Here is a 23,085-nt window from a genome sequence, read left to right as displayed (position 1 = left end):
TCTTTCCTTCAGTTTTGATTTAACATTATGCCATTGCACATTTTGCCATTGAGTAATGAATACGTGGAAAACTCTTCTTTAAATCTAAGTTATATCCAACTATTGTAAGCATAAAAGTTATAATATTTTATTATTATGTAAAAATATTTTAATGCTAAACTTTAAAATTAAATAACAATATATATCTAAATTTATGATGTGTATGTTTTGATAGTTCTCACAAAACTTTTATCTAATATGTAAACATATAACCGTCGGATCTAAAAACTACAATGATATCGATCTACAAGAAGAATTAAATTTATTTTTTTCTTTTTTTTCTATATTTTATATGAACATTAATTTAGAGATAAAAGGAAGATGAGAGAATATTTGTAGTCTCTTGATCATGTCATGTCATGTATCTTAATTTATTTTTCTAAGCATCCACATATTCAATTATTCACACGTATAGTTTTTATAGGAGAGCATAATTAGCATCTTAATTATTTAATTATTCTCAATCATCTTAATTTCTTTTCTAGGAAAGAGCGTAATTAGCATAATCTAACCACTATGTCTTATCCATATATGATATACTATATACATTTAAAATACTCCTTTTTGTTCACCCTTCAAAGTATAAGATGTAGATCTAATTTAGGCTTTTACAACAACTAATCCAACAAACCAGTAAACATAAAAATATATATCATAATCTCATTCATTTAGATTGGGCCAATGCGTCATAACAAGACAGGGTTCAGGAAATAATTAACGTAGGACCCACGTTCAATGCGAGAAATAGCTGAGGACCAATGCAAATGCTTTTTTTGATAAACCCTGTTCTGATTCAAGGTCCAAGATCCACGTGATCTACCCGGTTTCAATTAAGACTCCCGTTCCGAGCAAGTAGTTATAGTTCACTGGAACTCCATAAGCTAAGCTTTATATTTCGTTCTATTACTCTCCGTTGTATTCCGCCTCCGCCGCCGCCGCCTCCTCCTCCTCCTCCTCCTCCTCTTTTATTCTCCTGCTCCCCTACCAAGGTCGAAACCCTAACGAAACCCTAACCATGGCGGCGCGTGGTTTCCGTGGCGTGAAAGATGACCTCTCAGAGCTCGGCCGCTGCGTCCTCGACGTCGCCTGCTTCCTCGGCCCCATAGCGCCCCCGCCTCGGCAGGAATCCCCCCCGTCATCGCCCCGCCCCGCCACGCCGCCACCGCCTCCGCAGAAGCCGCGGCCCTCCGCGAGGGCCCTGTCCGGGATCCTAAGCGACCTCGGCGAGGACGGAGGCGTTTTCCGCAGCGACCCCTCTCGCCTCTCCCGGAGCTCGCCCGATCGGGACCGGAGATCCACTGATCGGGCGGGTGGGGTGAGGACCATTAGGGTGTCGGCGGAGGTCCTGGAATTCGTTGGCCATATTATCAAGCGCCCAGAGCTGTGGCTGGACTTCCCAGTGTCTGTGGATGAAGGTGAATTCCCTATCTTCGTCTATGTATTGATTCCGACATGTTATCATGTCGTTTGATCACAATCTTACGTTTGATTCTCTGTCTTCCTTGAATTCTTGACTATTGCGAGGTTTCCCATTCAACATTATGTTCATGAATCATTAGTTTGATGTGTTAGATAGGACATTCTTCCTTTCAGCTTTCTCTATTAGTTACAATCTTACCACTATGAGTGTGTTTGCGGCAGTCTGCCTTCCTCACAGTTTTCTTCATCAACTACCAACTTTTGTTGGTGACTAAGAGGTGAAATTTTATTGGCTTGCCAATATATGTACAGAACTGCACAAAGGTAATGATCTTCCAGTTAGTCTAGGTTACCTCAGAAATAAATTTTGCTGTTATTTTCTTTTAGGGTTAAAGACATGTTTAATTAGGAAAAATCACTTTTTCATTGTAACTATAGTTACCTTCTTGTCTGATGTATGGATATGATTAAAATATATCAGCATTGTTGTCTATATTAACCTATAAGTTAAACTTATTCTTCTCTTGATGGATAGGCCACTATATCTTAGAAATCAGATCTGCTCAATTGGAAGATCCTAATTGATAACTTTCTGTCATGGCTTTCATGTTGTTTGTAAAATTTAATGTTGCAGTTCACTCATGAGATGGATTATTTTGTAATACTTTTATGTGTCCTTGATCATGCGCGACATACTAGTGGCATGACTGTGGTAGCCCTAGGATAGCCACTGTAAGCTAATGATAAACTATGTAAATAAAAAGGTTGTTCTCAAACATATTTAGGATGAGAATATCCTAAACCAAAAAGCAAAATGTAGGTCAAGAAATGACTTAAATTCTTTGATTTTATCAAGTATAAAAAATAACTTAATTTCTTCATTAAAGAAAATGATTTTGGCCATAAGAAACTCATGTATCTTTTCTAAACATCTAATACTACCCTGAAACACTTGAAAATAATAACATTTAAAGATCACACTTAATTTACTTGTTTATGTCTCGAACAGGAGACAACTTCACAAGATTAATATCTTTGGAAGTATTTGAAACATTGAAAGTTGAAATTGAAACCAATAAAATCCAGTCTTTATTATTTCAATGTAATCTTGATCCTAGTTAGATTCTAATGAACATCTATCAACTTTTTGTGTGAGGGGAATCTAGGTGTTTGTGTTTGATGTTTCAGATATGTGGACTTTAAGGTGTGTTGATCAATTTAATTCCTTTTCAATTTATAATCATAACATCTTAACTATAACGAACATTTTGGCACGATTGTTTTCCTTATTTTTTTTATTTTCCTTCAGTGATTGAGATTTATATCATACAGTCTAGTTGATGGAGAACCATCTTGCTTTATAAAAGATTTCAGAAGACTTTATTCTAGGCAAAGAAATTAGAAAAAAAAGTCATTAATTAGTTGGCCGAGAAACTCCAAGATTTGTATTAAAATTTGAAGAGACTTTTCCTCTTTCTAGGTGATAACCTTAGGACTCTACTTTTGTATTAAATGCACTCTTTTTCTCCTCAGCTGTAATAAATTATCTTAAAATTGTTTATATTTTCTATCATTCACATTTTGGGTTTCTAAAAGGTCTATAAGTTCCCTAGGAGGTTCCTCTTGGGGAATCATTGCTTACATTGATTGTATTAAGGCTCTTCAACCCCTATAAATAGTGGGGCTTGTCAACGGATCAAACATTTCAGATTTGAATAAAAAAGGATTGCATTTTCTATCTTCTAGTCTCTTTTTCTCATCTCTAATCTTTAATTTCTAATCTCACTCCTCTCTTACTCTCTGTCTATTTCTCTACCTTGTTCTACATGAGTTTGGTATCAAAGCACATCAGGAAACTTGTCCTGTACTCCATTGAGCCCCAATTAATAGCAAAAGCTTCAATCAATAGTAATGCCACTCACAGATCCTTATACTTCTAACGTCAATCCCTTTCATGTGGAGTTAGACTTTGGGGCGTTTGTTATGGAATTGGTAGAATACTTAGCTCTTGGTGCTTGGTAATTTTTGAAAACTTCACTAATATTTTTGTTGAAAAAAAGTATATTTCGTTAGATAGTGCTTTTCGTTGCTTCTTCTCCCCTTGTTTTCTTTTTTTTTCCTATTTATCAACCTCTCTCTCTCCTTTAACTAAAACTATAGTAGCATTAAAATTTAAAACTTTGAAAGTTGTAAAAAAAAGCCCAAAAGTGAGAAAACAAAAAAAGAAGGGTGAGTTTCCTTCGACCTTGAACACTACCAAAGCCTTTGCTGACATCAAAATAAGAATGACCATTGCTCTTGTTCTTAGGCACCCTAACGTTAGTAAACTCTTTAAGGTCATTTGTGATGCTTTTGCTATAAGCATATGAAGAATTCAAGTCAAGAGGGTTAGCCTATCGCCTTCATTTCAGCAAGAAACTCAATTATACAAGACAACATTATTCTACCTACGTTAGAGAACTCTACACAAATGTGCATTGTCTTAGGTATTGACAATATCATATTTTACCACAAGAATTTATCTTGTTTTGAATGCTCGATATGCCAAGTGGATTAAGTTCCTCAATAAATATTTTTCTATAATTAAGCACAGTGATTTAAAAAGGTGCTCGGGCGAGGCGAGGCGAGGCCCGAGCGCCTCGCTAATCTCCCAAGCGGCGCGCTTCAAACAGGCGCCGCTTGGGCGCTCGCCCGAGCCCAGGCACTGGACTCTTCGAGCGAGCACCTGGGTCAACCAAGGCGACCGAACCAGGATTTTAGGTCTGGTTCGGTTGGTTAGTTGGTTCAATCGAACCAACTAAACCGATATAACCCTTACCCAACCCTAACCCGCTGCCACTCTCGATCCCGATCCCGATCCCGATCTCGCTGCTCGCCGCTGTCGTTGCTCGCAAACGCTGCCGTTGTCGTCGCTCGCCACTGTCGCTGCTCGCAAACGCTGCCTCAGTCGCCGCTCGCGCCTCCCGCTGCTCGTCGCTCCTGTCGCCGCTCGCCGCTGTCGCTGCTCGCAAACGTTGCCTCTGTCGCCGCTCACGCCTCCCGTTGCTCGCTGCTCCTGCTCCCGCTGCCGCTACCGCTGTCGCTGTCGCTGCTCGCAAATGCTGCCTCTATCGCCGCTCGCGCCTCCCGTTGCTCGTTGCTCCCACTCCCTTTCCCGTTGCCGCTGCCTGGCATATTTAATAGCATTTTTTTATTTAAAATTTTAAATAATTATATTTATTGATTATATTATATATTTTTATATTTTAGCGCCTAGCGTCTCGGGCGTTTTTGGACCTTGGCGCCTAGCGCTTTTTAAATCACTGATTAAGCATTATTCTGATACTCAAAACAAGGTTGTCGATGCCCTTAGTTGAATTTCTACGATCTTATCTACCATGAGTTTCAAGGTCATAGGATTCGAGTGATCAAAAGAAGAATATATCTAATGTACAGACTTTAGCCACATTTATCAAGAAATCCAAGATAGAAACTATTGTGAATATATGAACTTCACTGTTAGGGATGATTATTTTTTTTCGGTCTACTAAATTGTGTGTTCCCCGATCCTACCTTTGAGATTTGTTTGGGAAATGCATGCAAGTGGATTAGCATGTCACCTAGGTCGAGACATGGCCATTGCATTAGTCGAGGATAGATTTTACTCATCTTTCTTAAAACGAGATGTCGCTCGGGCAATGTTGCACTTGTCAAATTGCCAAAACTCGCAAACACAATACTGACCTATATACCCTATTATCCATTCCATACTCACCATGACAAGATGTGGGTTTAGATTGTCCTTGGACTTCCTAAAACAGCTCGTGACTATGACTCTATTTTGATCATTGTTGATTAATTTAAAAAATGACCCACTTTATCCCATGTAATAAGACCAACGATCCTTCACACATTGCTAAATTGTTCTTTCGAGAAGTGGTTAAGCTACATGGATTAGCCTCAACCATAATGTCCAATAGGTATGTGAAAATTGTTAACTATTTTTGAAAAACTTGTGGAAACTACTTGGCACAATATTGAAATTCTCTTCAACCTTTCACCTCTAGGCTGATGGGTAAACTGAGGTTGTTAATCGTTCATTGGGAAATCTTCTTAGATGTTTAGTTGAGAGAAACTGAAAAATTGAGACTTAATCGTATCCACGACAAAGTATGCATACAGTAACTTAATCAACCGGCTAGACTCCTCGCACACCCATTGACCTTGCACCCCTTCCACTTGATTATTATGCCTTACAACTAGCCCACTCCTTCTCTCAACATATCCATGATTTGTATGTTGAGATTCAACGTAAAATTGCTCTAAGTAATAAAAGTTACAAACTTGCTGCTAATGCACATTGTAGGAGTCAAGAGTTCCAAATTAGTGATTATATCTTGGTTCACATTTGCCTTAAGAGATTCCCAAAAACTCATACAAGAAGTTGTATGCCCGAGCTATTTGTCCTTTCCCTATTATCCAAAAACTGAGATTTAATGCATGTATGCTTCATTTGCCTTTCGACTTAAATATTAATTCAATTTTCAATATTAAGGATTTAACTCCATATTATGGTACTTTTGAGCTTCCTCCTTTATCTACTAGTGATCTTGTATGTGACAATCCTCGTAAAGTCCAGTCTGTCACAACACATGGATGATGTAGAGACCATCCTTGATCAAGGTTTGACGTACCGAAACGTACCACTCGGTACGGGTGGTACATATTAGTCCGACAGAAGACCAGTATGGGCGGTACATCGGTACACCCTAGTATACTATGTGTCGGTCACTCGGTACAACTCGATATAGCTTGGTATGTATCGTATTGATAACTGGTCAGTACACCGGTACGAAACGGTAATATGAACCATGTCTTCGATAACTACCCTATTTCGTCTGCTACTAGCATCATGAAACACTTTCTTTTCAAGTGGTATGATTGTCCAACTTCTGATGCCACTCGGATTATTTTGGAGAAACTTCATGACTTTGCACTAAACTTGTTAGATTATCACTCTTCGAGGTCATGTTCTTTCCATCAAGAGAGAATGATGAAGAACCATCTAGTTTTATAAAGGATTTCAGAAGAGTTTATTCTAGGCAAAGAAATCAACAAAAACGCCATCAATTAGTTGGCTTAGAAACTCCAAGAGTTGTATGGAAAATTAAAGAGCTTTTTGTTCTTTCTAAATGTGAACCTTGAGACTCTACATTTGTATTAAGTGCACTATTTTTCTTCTCAGTTGTGTTAAATTTTCTTAAAGCTATTTAGGTTTTCTGGAAGTCACATTTTGGATTTTTAAAGGGCATGCAAGTTCCCTAGGAGGTAACTCTTGGGAAACATTGCCTACATTGATTTTATTAAGACTCTTAAACCCCAAAAATAGTGGGGCTTGTCAATGGATCAAACACTTCAGATTTAAATGAAAACCTTGCATCTTATTACTCTTCTAGTCCCTTACTCTCCTCTCTAATCTCACTTCTCTCTTCCTATCTTGCTCTCTTGCTTTCTCTCTACGTCTCTTTACTTTGTTCTACATCACTTCGGGTATGACATTTGATGGTTGCTGCTAGTGAAATTCCACTATAGGTATCTTGGTAACAACAAAAGAGGCCATAGATTAAAGTTACTGCAGAAAGAAAAGGAAAATAAAAAATCCACTGTTATTTTGTGTTATTGGTGGTTGATGTTTCTGGCCATCTTCTCACTGCTAAATGATTACCCCTGACTTCTTGTAGGCATAAAGGTATCATTTCAGTTTCTCTGACATCCTAGGAAAGGAGGCACTGAAGGGGGGATTAGAAAAAAAAAATCTAACATCACTTGTTGTCAGTTACTTTCCATCATCATTTCCTGTATGCCTAGGATGCACTGCAATGTTGTAAAGGAAACGTTGAAAATGGGGATCAGTAGGAAAAATATAAATTTCAATTTGAGTTGTAGTTTTGGATGGACTGGGCTCAAGCTAGAAAATTACCATTAAACCTAGGAAAAAATATGTTCCTACTTTGGTAACCCAATCAGAAGGAAGTTAATAATGTTGTTTGGAAGCACATGCTACCTTGTATGATGACAAATTAAATTATTGTTGATTGCAGTATGCCATTTGCATTTAGGTTCCAAGTCTTGGTAAGGCAACAAAGCCTGAGCAGTTCATACTTATCTATAAAATATACATTTTATTAACATCATTCTTCAATTCCACCTTTAATTTAGTATCTGGGGATCCGAAACTAGAAGATCATTTTCTTTTTCTCCTAGGACTTATGTTCAGCATATTTCAATATTCTAAATAATACATTTTTCTTTCAAGTATTTTTTTTTCTTGGAAATATAATAGCATATCATAGTTCTTTGTTAAAAAAAAGTTATAGATGGTAACATTTAAACGTATTTAACATAGCAGTGACTTGGGTTTCAAAAATAAATTATCAAAATCATATGGATCATGTAAAGGCTGAACTCAAAATCGCCGCTCATGTTTACTATTGTTGAGAAACTATACTAGATTCTAAGATATTTTTCCTCTTAATACAATCTTCAATTGATCCCATCTTAATTTAAATTTAGTCTCTTCATTAAATATTTTTTTTTCACATGTTAAAAAACTTTGCAATATTATTTATTTTTAGTGCTCATATCCAAGACTTCAAAGTATTCCAGGATGTACAGAAACTGCATAAGGATGTAGTAGCTTACTTGACTACAAAAGATGGAAAGAAACAAATTGCTATAACTGCAAAAATCATTACCTATCTACTTCTGCTTATTAACAATGCTGATGTTTTTGTTTGCTGGTTGACTACCAACGAAAGTGATAACTGAAGTTGTTCAAATTTTGCAGAGTTTCATATGTCTCACACTCAAAGAGAGCATGTTTCTGCTGTTGAGGACTGCATTCCTGATTTATTATCTCTTCGAATAAGCCTTTGTCCCACCTACATGAGTGAGGAATCCTTTTGGAGGATATACTTTGCATTATTGCATCCCAAGCTGAGCAAACATGACTCTGAACTGTTAGCAACTCATCGGGTAAGAGATTTAATTCATAATACAGACGAAATTATATTAGTTTTTGAATGGCGGTTCAACTGTTACATTTTTACAGTTGCTGATACATTAGTCCAACCATGTATTGTTAACAGCCTTGTCCTCTTCCCAGTTTACAAGGTCATTCCTCTGTGTTGTATGCCTAGCTGACTTCAACTGACTGCCTAATTTTTCACAATTGTCACTGACCTGATGATATATTCTTTAGATATTTAGACAAACATGCTTGTACTTTGATAATTTGATTTCTTTGGGCTCCTGAGAAAAGGATGAATGGGATTATTGACACCCTTCCAAGCAAGAATTTGCTCCTTTTCTGAATGACCTATTTTGTGAATGCTTAAATTCTTTAACTTAGCTTAGCGATAGACATCTCCTACTGTCCACCTTGGTTTTCCCTAATAAATGCTCCATGACAAGCGCCATATTGTAACAAATTACTTGTTAGTTTTGGGCCTTTGGTGTATTTCCTTTCTATTATCTTACTGCACTCATCACAGATTTTTGACTCATTTTGCACAATGGAAAAGGAGAGACACAGTGGGTCAGTTACTCGATGGCAGAACCTCTACTCGGAGAGCATATCCTCGTTGAAAAGTGAAACATGTGTCAGCATCCAGCAAGAGGACATTAATGAAACATGGGAAGATGCATCGATCACCAGGACAGGATCACAACAAAGCATATATCAGTGGTGTGAGGTACCCGATGCAAAAAACACTCCTACCGATGCAACAAGACTTGGATTCAATGATGTTTCAGTTGACGCCAGTGAGGGTAATGTTTTCGTGATGGTGAATCACATGGACTCATTCTTGGGAGCAGAACAGGTGGTGCATTCGCCTTGTTCCTCGAGAAGGAAACATGTTTCTTCTGGTGAGGAAGAAATGGCGAAATCAAAGATGCCCTCAGATGAGGAATATGATGATTGGCAGGCGGTTGAAGATTCAGACTTCGTAAGTCTAAAAATTCTTTAGTTGACAAAATTACTGAGAGTTTCCACTTCGTACATAATTTTCCTTTTCTTTTTTTTTTTCTCTTCATAAAGAAAATTTTCATGCTCATACTGCTAAGCTTTCTTCATAAGAACTTTTACACAAAGTTCATTGCTGTATATTTTTCTGTAATTAGTTATTCTTTTATCAGATTAGCTTTAGTTTGATCATATACTTCTTGCACTCAACTCTGATGTTATTTTAAATTATCTTCAGGTAAGTGTAGGTGTTCTTCTGCACGTAACATTCAGATCTGCATCACCACTTCGTTTTATGTTACTGCAACTTTGATATCCCTAGTTTCACTGCCCTGTGTGACAGTATCCAAATTGAAAGCAGGTGGTAGAAATTACATCTCGTTAATGATAACATTAGATACTCTTGCTTGATCAGGACTACTAGTGTTTCTTCATGGAATCCTGACCAATTCAGTTCATCAAAAGCTCCATTATTATTCGATTATTACATCAATATTCTCATCCCAAGTTGGTTAGCAAACATGTCCCATGTTGCATTCCTAGGTTTTGCACTCAGTGTTATGCTCTTCTCTTGAATTATCAATGTGGATTTCAGGACTTTCACATCCACTTATCGATATAAACTTGCCCTGCAAATTCATTCAATTCAATCCCAAACCACCTTGAACTTTTGTGTAGGTTGCATTGAACGCAACAACAAAATTAGATTTCAATAGTTGTAGTCTATTTACATAAAATAGCAATATAAAGGTCCAACTTGTGTATCTCTTGAAGCGATTAGGGAGACTATACTTCTCTGTGTGTGCATTTGGAAACGTATTTGAAATATGCACGGAGGGTTCAATGCATATTTTAAATGTAAATTATGTTTGACTTGAATGCTGCATTGAAAAATGCTCAAATATAATATTTCAACATTAACATTTCAGCATTTGTATGATGTTAATATAATTTTTAAATTTTGATTGTATGCTTATGACTTTCTCTAACATGCTAAGATTGTCAAAATGATTTAGTGAAAAATTAACATGATTTATATTTTTATAAAATAAAACTTTATTTATTTATTTTTAAAAATATATTTATTTATATGATTATATTTTTATTTATTATATATTTGGGCCATATAAAATTTTCTATAACATTACATTTATTTATTTAAATATTTTTTTTAAAATAAATATGTATTTTTTTAAAATAAATATTTAAAAATTAAAATAATAAATTTATCATAAAATATTCAATAATCTCTTGAGATATAATTTTATCTAACAAAACTTACATTAATGCATATTTAAAATATAATTTTTATATATTATTTATCAAATACATAAAGTATTTCGTAACTATATATTCATTCAAATCTTTTTTTCTCCAGTTATACATTAGAAATGTACATGTGTTAGTTACTTTTAGCAGCTCAATTTTTATATTTAAAAAAATTATATTAACATCCTTATAGTTACAAGAGTAAAACATCTAGATCCATTTATCCTAACGTTATCAGTCTTACCAATGAAAACACGAAAACAAAAGATAAAAAGATAATTTTAACATTCCAATTGGTTGTGATGCCACTAGGTGTCGTGAGTAGTTGTGTGAATGAGGAGAATGACAACGAGAGGTAAGAGCTACTGTGTATTTGCATCGACGTCAATATAGTTATTAAGCAACCCTTACTTTTTATCGTCGTTCTTCTCATCCATAACAATCACACATGACTACTAGAAATCTCATCGTTTGTCACCATTAATTAAAACATTAAGATTATCATTTTATCATTTATTTTTATGTTTTCATTGATAAAATGGACGTCGGGAAATATACTTAGATGTTTTACATATACTAATGTAATTTTTTAAAATATAAAAATTAAAATACTAAAGATAACTGATTAGATAAAATAATATGCAATTAGTCCATTTTAAAGGCAGCATCTCTCTCTCGAGTTTTATCTTATGGTATGCATGAAGATAGTTGCAGCAGTCAACCAGTATCAGTTGGTCAGCTTTGTTCAGGGCTTTAATGGATGTCCTGAAAGAGTACAAACCTTGACCTAATGAATGCCGCCAGGGTGATGGCAACCAAATCAAACGCTGTAGCCCAAACATATCATCATTTCCCTCAGAGCAAACTCAAGCAGAAAGTTTAAAACGTTACACCAATCAAAGACCAAAAATTATTTTTTAGTGGTAACTTTTGGTCCAAAATTCTGGGTGGTCAACTATCAGGGAAGAATTGAGAAGATGGCTAATGCATCTGAACCAATTCTCATATAATCAATCAAACTCGAATGATGATACTTCATTCTCAAACCAAAAGTCAATTGAAGGTTAAAGTTTCTCAATAAAATATAAAGCAGAGCTAATAAATGTGAAAACTGCACACAACTGATTTGATAGTTAGAGAGGTTCAAACATATACAATAGAATTTGATTTGCAATTTAGGCCACTACCAGGTCAGAATCATAAAATGATTAGTGTTAGTGCATGTCAAGTAAACAATATCTGTCTACAAAATCTTCAAGCTAAGTTAACTAAATATCAGAGAAGAATCCAGAACAAGAAAGTGGGAACTACAGGGCCACACCCTTGCAACAGGCACCATACTGATGATCCTATAATTAAGTCAGAGAGTTGATGGTGTTTTAAGTATCAACCTTCAGAGTTACATATGCTTTCACATATCACCTCTGTTCTACGATAGACTTGTTGACAAAGTCATCCATTGTCTTCAAAACTCTTTGTTCAGCTTTGTCCTGATTCAGTTCAGGACTGCTGCAGCTTCTTTCAGATTTTGAGTGCCTAAACCACCATTAATTCACATACAACTCATATGGAACATTTCATGTTCTTGAGGGTGCTTTCCAGCTTTTCCAGCGGGGACAAACTATATATGCTTTCCTGTATAGATATATTCACAAATCGTTCAGCTTCATCCTGATTCAATTCAGCAGACTGCTGGTACTTCTTTCCAGTTTTGAGTGCGTGTTAACCACCATTAAATCACATACAACTCATATGGAACATTTCAATTTCTTGAGTGTGCTTTCCAGCTTATCCAGTGGACACAAACTGTATTTGCTTCCCTGTATAGATATTCACTTGGGAGTCAGGACTTGTAGCTTGTAACATAGAAAGAAGGAACTTCACATTGGAGTAATAAGTATATATATACAAATAATGCAATTGATTAGTACATGAGTCACAACCTGCACAATCATAGTCGGCGTCTTTAGCTGCAACAAAGTCTCAGCACGTACTGCTCCGCCGATGCCCAAAATCACAAAAAGAAATGCTGAAAGACATGAATAATGATTTTTGGGCATAGTATTCACTGGTCAACTTGTATTACCATCATATACAACTTCCATCAGACTTGGTGAAAATTTTTTGAATGAGTAGATAAGCATAAAATCAAAATTTCTGATTGTCTTCAACTTGAATATTTGATAAAGATCATTCCAAAACAAAACAATTTTTTTGTAGGATGAGTCATCTGCTGCAACTGCATCATTGAGGAACCAGCTAATCAATGTGGCAGATAGATATAATACGAAAACTGGAGTTTAATACTGCCAACTAACTTTGAAAGACGAGGACTAAAAATAGCAGTCATATTGCAAGCTATCATCACATGTTGCGATAGCTGATCTGATTCTTTATCGTAGAAGCTACCTTGGACTTGAGGAAGTCACACATTCTTACAAGGTTTAAAAAGTTGCAATAAAATTGCACCATTAACCTAACAATTCTGCAGATTAACCTATACTAGAATGCAAAAAACAACAGAACAAAATGGGACCATCGAAATTGAAATTTAACAACCATGAACATACCAGAAAGTTGTCACCTTAATTGGACTCTTGTGAGAGTAAGCTGAGAGAAACTGTGGGCAGGTACCTACAGACTGTCCAATAATCAGACTGAATTTTATTAACAAAACTAGGAAATATAATTATGGCCATTAATTTTATATGAGAACTGCATAAAGACTATACCTTCATACCAACAAAATAAGCTCCGAGATCTAATAATGCACGTAAAACAATCACCTAGAACCTCCTCACATGCCTTGCATATTAACATGTTTGCTCTAAGTACTCCATAAACTGCAGGATGACAAAGGGGAAAAGGGTGGTTCTTTAAGAGCGATAAATTATCTGTCCCAGTGGGTGAATAATGGTCTTCTAGCCAGAATAACCTGAAATAAATGCAGGAACTGAAGAAACTGCTGTTCGTAACATCTCTCATAATTTAATAAAAGAGGGTATGATGTGAATTTCATCTGGCTGCTGTACTCCAAAGAACTACATGTCATATGGCACCTGAACGGTGAAAAGTAAGCATCAGACCATAAAATTGAACCCATCCTTATCAGCTGTGACTGGCAACAAGTCTAAGAATTTGTCAAGTTGACCAAACCGGCAAACATACTCAAGAAAGAGAGATACAATAACAGTAGATGGAGCAGTGCCACTCAAAACAATTCCATGAAGCAGCATAATTGCTTCCTCAATCTCACCTCTTATGCAAAATCCCTGCAGAATTATAGAATAAACTATGAAATTTGCTTGAAACCCCCTTTTTCTCATCCTCAAAATTATACTTTTTGCTCTCTGTAATTGCATACCCTTACTGTATGAATGAAGCATGCATAAATACATTATTGCATCAGGTTCTGTCTCATTATCTTCCACATGATGCAGAATATTTTCTGCATCCTGGAACCTTCCTGCACGACACATCCCATTCAAAAGTATGCTATAACTGATGACATCAGGTTCTATTTGTTTACCAGCCATCTCTTCTGCCAGATGCAAAACACGTACAAGATCTCCCACCTTAACTAAACCAGCCATTAGGGTATTATAAGTAACAACATTTGCTCTTAGACCCTGTCTTTCCATGTCAGATAATAAGTTGTATGCAGTGTCAGTTTTTCCAACCTTACAGAAGCCATCAATCAAGGTGTTATACATAATCACATCAGGCTTGGAGCCCTTCTGCATGATCTCCTCAAGTAGTCTACTAGCTTCATCCACAAAACCTTTTTTACAAAATCCAGATATTAAAGTATTATAAGCAACAATATTATCCCCAAACCCTTGCCTTTGTAATCTGCGAAAGAACTGCATTGCTTCTTCAAGTTTCCCTGATTTACATAACCCATCCAACAACGTACAGTAAGTAAACTCATTAGGATCTATTCCTTGTTGACCCATTTCATCTAGCAGTCTCGATGCCTCTTCTACTCTCCCTTTTTTACAGAGTTCTCCTAGCACTGCAGTGTATGTAACCACATTCGGGGCAACACCAAGGTGGACCATGTATCGCATAGTTTTTTTTGCATCCTCAATCTGCCCATGAGAACACAGCCCATGAATTAAGGCAGTATACGTCATAACATTCGGACGTATCCCCATCTCAGACATCTCTATAATAACTATTTTTGCTTCTTCTATTTTCCCCTCCCGGCACAACCCACTGATAAAACCAGTAAATGACACTACATTTCCCTTAATCCCCAACTTAGTCATTCTGGCATAAAGGATCCTCGAACCTTTCATTCGTCCCTCTTTACAAAGCCCAGCGAGCGCACAGTTGTATGCTGCCGCACTTGGAACCAACCCAATTCCCAACATTTCGCCAATCAACCGCAAACCCAGCGAAGAGTTCGAAGACCCACAGGCAGAATCTATCAAAATTGAATATGTCCGATCGTTTGGTCTTGGCCCAGTCTCCCGCATCGCATTTAGAAAACGCAACGCATCAAAGATCCGACCTTTCTTGCAGTAAGCTTTGATCAAAGTGTTGCAAGAGATCACATTGGGCGAACACTTCCAGAACTCGAACTGATCGAACACTTGGCATGCTAGATCCAGGCGACCGGATTCACAGTGGCAATTCATCAGTAAGGTGAGGGTCAGGACGTCGGGAGGCACGCCCGACTGGCACATGGAGCGGAAGAGGGGGATGGCGAGATCGAATCGGCGGGACTTATTCAGGGCACAGAGGACGAGGTTGAAGGAACGGGTCGGCGGCGGATTGGAGGAGGGCGCGGAAACTGATTCGGTGAGGAGGGCGACGGCGCCGTCGATCATACCGGAGCCGACGAGGGACATGAGACAGGATTCGAAGGAGGGAGGGGAGGGGTGGACGGGAGCGGCAGGCGACGGGGGATTGACCGAGGGGGAGACGGAGAAGCGGTTAATGGCGACGGCGTGGTGAGCTCTTCGCCATGGTAAGAGCCGCATAGGGTTTGTTGGGAACGGCTAACCATGCGAGCCTTTGGTAATTGGATACGTGGAAAAGATACACATTAACTTTGGTTATAAATTAGTCATTATATACACGACGTAATAAAATCAATTTTATATTTTATTAAATAATATTTTTTTACATATATTATAACTTTACCGTTCGAAATAACAAACTTTATTTTACTGCCTCTTTTATTTATTTTATCTTTTTTTTTATGCTTGTTTTGACCAACTTAAATCATTCAAAACTACATAAAACTAAAAGGTAAAAACAAAATCCAATTTTATTTACAAAATAGTAAAAGATTATTAAATAACTCGAAACATCATATAAAATAAAAAAAAATTATGTTTCGGATAATATTTCAACGCACATAAATATATTAAACTTTGTTAGCTTTTCTAAAAATTTGAGATCATTTTGAATAGTACATCTATGCCATGCACTATTTTTTATTTTTCCTCAATAATAGAGTATCACTTATAAGGAAATATTTTTCTCAAAAGCCAAAAATTTTAAGTATATTATGGATCTCTTTATAAGCTTAAATATAAAAAAAATTATATGGATGAATTATAATTTTTAGAAATAAAAGAAACAAGGCAAAAATCAAAAAATGACATGTAGTTTAGATGCTAAAAAATCCATAAAAATACTAAAAAAAAATTTAAGATGAAAAATCAATGACTTATGTCTATAAGTATCCTATTTAAAGCTCGTCTAAAAATTTAAGATTATTTTGAACAATGCATCTATGTGATTTTATTTTTTTTATTTTTTTTTCAAAAACTGTACATTAACTATTAGGGGGTTTTTTTTTTCTAGACCAAATTTTCTACATATATTGTTGACCTATTTAGAAGTTCAAACGTGGAAAAAACATTAAATGAATATATTATATTTTTTTAGAATTATTAAAAAAAATAAAATTAAAACACCAATATAACCTCAGAACCCTAACTACATAATAATAACTACATAATAAAAACGTCTTGATGCTCTATCCATGCATCTTTAATTATAACCAAAAAATTGAGACCGAACCAATCGAGTGTTCAATCTCGATCAAAGTTTTTGGTCCATCAAAACATGGGACTGACATACCTTTTACCACCACTTCTAATTCTACATTAATATTTGATTTTGATTAAACTAATTGGAGTGCTCAAATTCGACCCAACGACCAATCACACACAGGAACACGAATCAAAAAGCGGCCACACCCGCAAAACACATGCGTGCAAAGCAAGTCCTCGCAACGGCAAAAAGGGCGAGGACGGTTGAGAGCGAAGCCAAAGGCACAATGGGCGCCCGTCGTAGGAGGCGCCACCTGTTTGCCACCGTTGATTGCTTCCTCCTTCGCCGCGCCCACAAATCCCACCCCGCCTTTCCATCTCCTCGAGGCTGTAATCGGTACTTTCACCTTTAGATTTCCAGGTTTCGTACCAAGTAAACAATTGGCCACATTCCATGGCACCAAACTTTCTTGGTTCCCAGGTTTGACTATATAGTTCGGACCAGCAGTTGAAGTGGTATCCAATTAACTTCTCTTCTTCCCCTATCGATCCCTCCTGCCTCAACCAGCACACCATGGTATGTATCCACTTCTCTCTCCCCCCTTCTCTTTTTCGCTGTGGATGCATGTAATGGGTTTGCATGGTTGGGAACATGCAGTCGTTGACGCCACTGCTTGTCAAGTCGCTGGTGAGGCTGGTGGGGCTGTTGGTGAGCCGGCCGGCGGTGTCGGTGACGACGATACTCTACCACAGCGACGCGCTGCCGAGGAACCCCGGCCTGCAGCGGCTCGTCCGCGACGAGCTACTCGACGATGAGAACTACCTGTTCCACTTCCTCATCAGCATGCTCAAATGCTTCTGGTAGATCGCGCGTGCAATTCTTGACCACCACATTCTTATTACCTTTTCATTACTACTGTTCATCCGCAGCCATTTTAATCGGTAGCTTCTTCCTTAATCCTCATGGTGTTCATCGACTCCCCATCTCCATCTCTCTCTCTCTCTCTCTCGATTTCTGGTTGAAGATAAACAATGGGCGATAGATCTGAGTGCAGTACATGAAATTACATGGGCAGACTTAAAAATGATGGTGGAAGAAACCATTAAATATAGTGTCAGCCGATGTGTTTCATGTTGCAAGTGCATGTGATGATGATGTTGATGATACGGGACTAACAGTAAGTGCAGCTGATGGAGCTTTTATCTCTTGCTTAGCGCAGACTTCAGTTAGCTTTCCCAACTGTTAGTGTAAACACCTTTTTTCTATTTAGTGTAAACACCTTTTTTCTTAGCCGTGACCCGGGAGGTCGTCTCGGCTCGTTCGGGGGTCCGGATGGCGGGGATCTCCCTGGGGCGGTACTCGTCTCCACCAGGGTGGTCGGGTGCGGCCTCGGACTCGGGGCGATGCGGCGACTCTTCCCGAGGTGGGGATTGCCGGCGCGTCCCGGTCGGGAGACCTCGGCTCGATACCTGCACAACGGTCGGGTGCGGCCTCGGACTCGGGGCGATGCGGCGACTCTTCCCGAGCGGGGATTGCCGGCGCGTCCCGGTCGGGAGACCTCGGCTTGATACCTGCACAATGGTCGGGTGCGCTCGACCCGACCCCTCCGACGATCAAGTTAGAGAGATGCGGTGGCGGTTGTTTTGGGGGAATTCAGCCTTACCTTTCCCTTCAGGCTTGGGGACGTTTATAGGGAACTCGGCATCCTCGGCTGCGCCATCCTGTCGGTCGGGGCCGTACCTCTGATGGCGTCCGACATCGCTGAGGACGTTGCGTATGGGAACGGGGGATCGCAGGGTATGGGTGAGCCTCAACCGCTACCCACTCCTGTCTCGTCCTACTGTGCTGGGTCAACTGAAGGGGCTGCGGGCTCCGCGAGGCTAACGTCCGGACGCAGACTGTTGCCCTCGTTGCTCTCCCTGGGGCGCCGCGCCTGTCCACGTGCGGGGGAAGTTGCCGGGGGTGGGGTTTACCATTTTTTGCCATATCATATCCCCCCCCCCCCCAAAGGAAGCCATGACTCGGCATCGGACGGTGGGGATTCGAGGCATGGCTTTTGATCGGTAAGCGACGGTTCTTTTTGTGGGTCGCGACTGGGACTCATGTTCGGGGCGAGCAGGCCGCGCGGCGTAGGTGCTTTGGTCGGGGAGCATGTCTCGGGCGGGCTGGCCGCGCCGAGGAGGTGGTCTCGGGAAACATGTGGCCGAGGAGCACGTCTCGGGCGGGCTGGCCGCGCCGAGGAGGTGGTCTCGGGGAGCATGCGGCCGAGGAGCACGTCTCGGGCGGGCTGGCCGCGCCGAGGAGGTGGTCTCGGGAAACATGCGGCCGAGGAGCACGTCTCGGGCGGGCTGGCCGCGCCGAGGAGGTGGTCTCGGGGAGCATGCGGCCGAGGAGCACGTCTCGGGCGAGCTGGCCGCGCCGAGGAGGTGGTCTCGGGGAGCATGCGGCCGAGGAGCACGTCTCGGGCGGGCTGGCCGCGCCGAGGAGGTGGTCTCGGGGAGCATGCGGCCGAGGAGCACGTCTCGGGCGAGCTGGCCGCGCCGAGGAGGTGGTCTCGGGGAGCATGCGGCCGAGGAGCACGTCTCGGGCGGGCTGGCCGCGCCGAGGAGGTGGTCTCGGGAAACATGCGGCCGAGGAGCACGTCTCGGGCGGGCTGGCCGCGCCGAGGAGGTGGTCTCGGGAAACATGTGGCCGAGGAGCACGTCTCGGGCGGGCTGGCCGCGCCGAGGAGGTGGTCTCGGGGAGCATGTGGCCGAGGAGCACGTCTCGGGCGGGCTGGCCGCGCCGAGGAGGTGGTCTCGGGGAGCATGCGGCCGAGGAGCACGTCTCGGGCGGGCTGGCCGCGCCGAGGAGGTGGTCTCGGGGAGCATGTGGCCGAGGAGCACGTCTCGGGCGGGCTGGCCGCGCCGAGGAGGTGGTCTCGGGGAGCATGTGGCCGAGGAGCACGTCTCGGGCGGGCTGGCCGAGCCGAGGAGGTGGTCTCGGGGAGCATGTGGCCGAGGAGCACGTCTCAGGCGGGCTAGCCGCGCCGAGGAGGTGGTCTCGGGGAGCATGCGGCCGAGGAGCATGTCTCGGGCGGGCTGGCCGCGCTGAGGAGGTGGTCTCGGGGAGCATGCGGCCGAGGAGCACGTCTCGGGCGGGCTGGCCGCACCGAGGAGGTGGTCTCGGGAAATGTGAGGCAAGATCGTCGTTCTTTTTAGGCGTCGAGAAGTCGTAGTGGCCGTTCTCTACGTCGCTTCTTGCAGCGGCTTCGGGTCCGCATTTATGACGGGGTGTCCGTTGGTCTCCCCTGATGCGAGCGGGTGTGCGGATGAGCTGTCGGCCGCTAGGGGGAGACGAAGGGACGTCTCTTTCGGCGGGTTTTTCCTTACATAAATGGCGTGTCCTGCCCGTTTCGTGACTTCTGTTGCTGAGTCTTGGGCCTCGTCGTTTCTTTCTGCCATCGCTCCTTCTCCTCTCCCACGCTACCATCCCACCGTCGCTCCCTCTTGTTCATTCCAAGAGCCGGTAAGGAATGTCCTTCTCACCTGTCCCTTCGCCTTCGTCCCTCGACAGAGTCCGGGAGAGCATGCCTCCGTCTTCCCCGGACGAGGAGGCGGCGCGAGCCCTTGAGGCGCTAATGTGGCCGCACGACCTCGACTCGGTGGTGAGCGGGTCGTCGCTGGAAAAGCTCCGGGAGCGTTTTTACATCCCGGAGGAGTTTGTCCTGGTTGCCCCTGATCCGGGGCAGCGGTCATACGACCCGGTCCCCCGAGGTTTTGCGCTGACCCAAGATGCCCTAGAGGCTGGGTTGCGCCTTCCCCTTCACCCCCTTATTGTTTCCTGCCTATCTCTCTGGCGGATTTCGCCTTCCCAGGTGACGCCTAACTCATGGCGGTACCTGGTAGCGTTCTTGGGGGAGTGTTACTATGCTAACATCACCCCTACCCGAAACCTCTTTCTTTCATGTTTCCGCCTTCTCAAGGGGCCGGGGGGCTATTTCGTGTCGGCCCGGACTGGCTTTCGCGTCAGGGGAGCCCCTTTGAGTAATAAAGGGTGGAAGGGGCGGTTTTTTTACGTCAGCTGGCCGAGGGATTGGGGCTTCGGGGTTCGGTGGGCGGTGAGGGTGATAGATAACACCGTCCCGGATTTGAACGACGAGGAGTGTCGGGATTTGAAGAGGCTTCGGGCAATCCTTCCCGGCTCTCAGGCCATCCGAGCTATGACCGAGGAGTGGCTAGCCGAGGCGGGTCTTAGCCCGGCTTTCGGGGGTATGTTTATAAAGGGTGTTCTCCACGTTTTTATTTGTTCCCACAGTTTGTGACGGTTTCGTTTGTTTTCTTCGCAGGAATGAAGCTCCTGTCCCTCCGTGGTGGTCGCTCTTCGTCGGCTTCTTCCCCGCGCCAGTCCGCTGCTTCCCCTCCGCGTTCCCCAGCCGACCCGGTGCCCGGTTCGGCGGGTGCCCCATTGGAGATCCCTGCGGGACGTCCGTCCAAGAAGGCGAGGACGACGGGGCCGGGGAAAAACAAGGCGGGGACCGCTCCTCCGACAGTCGTGGGTGCCAAGCGGTCCACTCGGGAGGAGGGGCCTTCCCGATTTGAAGGGCCTAGCCAGGGGGCGGCCGGGAAGAGGGCGAACCTGCCCACGGTGGATGATCTGTGCGGGCTACGCGCGAGGGCCGATGAGCCCCTATGGGCAGCGGTGATGGGCGAGCTTCCGACAGGGGAGGCCTCCGACCCGCTGGTCGCCCGATGGAAGGGGCTGTCCCGAGGGGACCGGGTATGGGCCGGAGGAGATCCTTCGGCCGCCTTCCTCCGAGGCGTGCTCCACCCCGACCTGGCTCGGGACCTGTACACTCTGCCCTCGGAGACCATGCTCAGCAAGGCGGGGAGGTTCCTGACATTGGTAAGCATTTCGCTAACTCCGGGTGTCCCTGCGACTGTGCTCTGACCCTTATTTTCTTGTGGCAGGGCCTCCATTATTCGACGGCGCTGATGGATCGAGTGCGTGACGCTGGCCAGATAATCTGGGACTTCAGCGAGCGCAACTCCGAGTTGTGTCGTCAGCTGGAGGAGATCCGGGCTGGGTCGGGCCCCGAGGCGGTGGCGGCTGCGGAAAAGCGCGCGACCTGTTCCGAGGAAGAAGTGGCGCGTTTACGAGCGGAGCTCGAGCGGTCGGGCGATTCGGTCAAGGAGCTCCAGGAGTTCCTTCGTTTGGATCGGGCCGAGCTCCGCCAGTCGAAGTCAGAGGCGCTTGGTCTCTCCAAGAGGGCGGAGAAGGCCGAGGCTGAAGCCCGCGCTGCTTCCGAGGCGTTGGCTGAGGAGCTTCGCCTCCGCCCATCGAAGGACAAGGAGGCGATCGACGTTTACAAGAAGTCCGAGAACTTTGAGCTCGGACTGACCCGAATGGGGCGAGTATCCTATGAGTACGGATACAGGATCGCCCTGGGTCGCTTCGGTTCGTGTCCTCCCGGCTCCGAGGTGGAAAGGGATCCGTTCGCCTCTCACCCTGTGGACCTGGAGGTGGATATGCCGGAGGACGTGCCGTTTGACGACCGCCCGAAGACTCCGGGTGAGGAGTGAGGGTCGTTTTCTGTATGTCGGGTCGAGGGTGTGAGGGTTTTGTATATGGGTTTCGACTTCTGTATCCCCTCCTTTTTTTTTTTTTTTTTAATAAGATGATCTTCTCCTTCGACTTTCTGTGTTTGCGTATTGTCTATTTCTTCAGACGAAATATTTCCTAAGGTTCTGTATGTTCCAAGTCCGGGGCACGGGGTCGCCATCCATTGTTGCGAGCCTGAATGTCCCCGGTCGGGATACTCCGATGACTCGATAGGGTCCCTCCCACTTCGGGGCCAGTTTCCCCCTTACTTGGGTGGGGTGGCTGACCTCGATTTTGCGCAGGACCAGGTCCTCTAACTTTATTGACCGGGGTCGCACGCTCCGGTTGTAGACCCTCGCTACAGCTCTTTTGTACGAAAGGGCTTTCTGGTGTGCGTCGGCCCGTCTTTCCTCGAGCAGGTCCAGGTTCGATCGGAGCCCTTCGCCCGAGGCTTCTTCGTTGTAGTTTGCCGTCCGCGGAGTCGGGACGGCTACCTCGGGTGGTAACACGGCCTCGGTCCCGAACGTGAGGCTATAGGGAGACTCCCCGGTTGGGGTCTTGGGGGTAGTGCGAAGCGCCCACAGGACGCTTGGGAGCTCGTCGATCCAAGCCGATCGGGTAGCGGATACCCTTCTCTTGAGTCCGTCGACGATGGCCCGGTTGGTTACTTCAGCTAACCCATTCGCCTGGGGGTAGGCCACCGAGCTGAACCTCAGTTGAATTTTGTGCTTGGCGCAAAACTCTTGGAATTTTCTGCCGGC

General features: G+C 43.0%; 3 protein-coding genes and 1 long non-coding RNA gene across 10 annotated transcripts; 3 read left to right on the top strand and 1 right to left on the bottom strand.

The window, feature by feature from the left end:
* Positions 1 to 930: 930 nt before the first annotated feature.
* Positions 931 to 9,680, top strand: LOC135606540 (uncharacterized). 2 transcript variants are annotated; one of them, XM_065097571.1, is made up of 3 exons: positions 931 to 1,454; positions 8,285 to 8,472; positions 9,021 to 9,680. In XM_065097571.1, the coding sequence occupies exons 1-3, from the start codon at positions 1,055 to 1,057 to the stop codon at positions 9,465 to 9,467; spliced, it is 1,035 nt and encodes a 344-aa protein (XP_064953643.1). In that variant the 5' UTR covers positions 931 to 1,054; the 3' UTR covers positions 9,468 to 9,680. The 2 variants fall into 2 exon arrangements, with proteins under 2 accessions (XP_064953643.1, XP_064953642.1); XM_065097570.1 differs by having other exon boundaries at positions 8,991 to 9,677.
* A 2,236-nt stretch (positions 9,681 to 11,916) lies between these two features.
* Positions 11,917 to 15,766, bottom strand: LOC135607927 (pentatricopeptide repeat-containing protein At1g62930, chloroplastic-like). 6 transcript variants are annotated; one of them, XM_065100158.1, is made up of 4 exons: positions 13,465 to 15,766; positions 13,303 to 13,373; positions 12,676 to 12,971; positions 11,917 to 12,552 (listed from the first exon to the last, which is right to left on the bottom strand). In XM_065100158.1, exon 1 carries the CDS (start codon positions 15,718 to 15,720, stop codon positions 13,813 to 13,815), a length of 1,908 nt encoding a protein of 635 aa, XP_064956230.1. In that variant the 5' UTR covers positions 15,721 to 15,766; the 3' UTR covers positions 11,917 to 12,552; positions 12,676 to 12,971; positions 13,303 to 13,373; positions 13,465 to 13,812. The 6 variants fall into 6 exon arrangements, with proteins under 6 accessions (XP_064956230.1, XP_064956231.1, XP_064956232.1 ...); XM_065100159.1 differs by having other exon boundaries at positions 13,303 to 13,366; XM_065100160.1 differs by having other exon boundaries at positions 13,303 to 13,366; positions 13,519 to 15,766.
* A 1,415-nt stretch (positions 15,767 to 17,181) lies between these two features.
* Positions 17,182 to 17,949, top strand: LOC135607926 (uncharacterized). The gene is made up of 2 exons (XR_010485300.1): positions 17,182 to 17,320; positions 17,402 to 17,949. It is a non-coding gene; the product is annotated as an uncharacterized LOC135607926 (long non-coding RNA).
* A 1,722-nt stretch (positions 17,950 to 19,671) lies between these two features.
* Positions 19,672 to 22,591, top strand: LOC135607924 (uncharacterized). The gene is made up of 3 exons (XM_065100157.1): positions 19,672 to 20,994; positions 21,072 to 21,628; positions 21,694 to 22,591. The coding sequence occupies exons 1-3, from the start codon at positions 20,259 to 20,261 to the stop codon at positions 22,303 to 22,305; spliced, it is 1,905 nt and encodes a 634-aa protein (XP_064956229.1). The 5' UTR covers positions 19,672 to 20,258; the 3' UTR covers positions 22,306 to 22,591.
* The last annotated feature ends 494 nt before the right edge of the window (positions 22,592 to 23,085 follow it).

The sequence above is a fragment of the Musa acuminata genome, chromosome BXJ2-3 (genome assembly GCF_036884655.1).
Source record: "Musa acuminata AAA Group cultivar baxijiao chromosome BXJ2-3, Cavendish_Baxijiao_AAA, whole genome shotgun sequence".
Lineage (NCBI taxonomy): Eukaryota > Viridiplantae > Streptophyta > Magnoliopsida > Zingiberales > Musaceae > Musa > Musa acuminata.
Note: the sequence above shows the minus strand (reverse complement) of the source record. Positions and strands in the feature narration are given on the sequence as shown.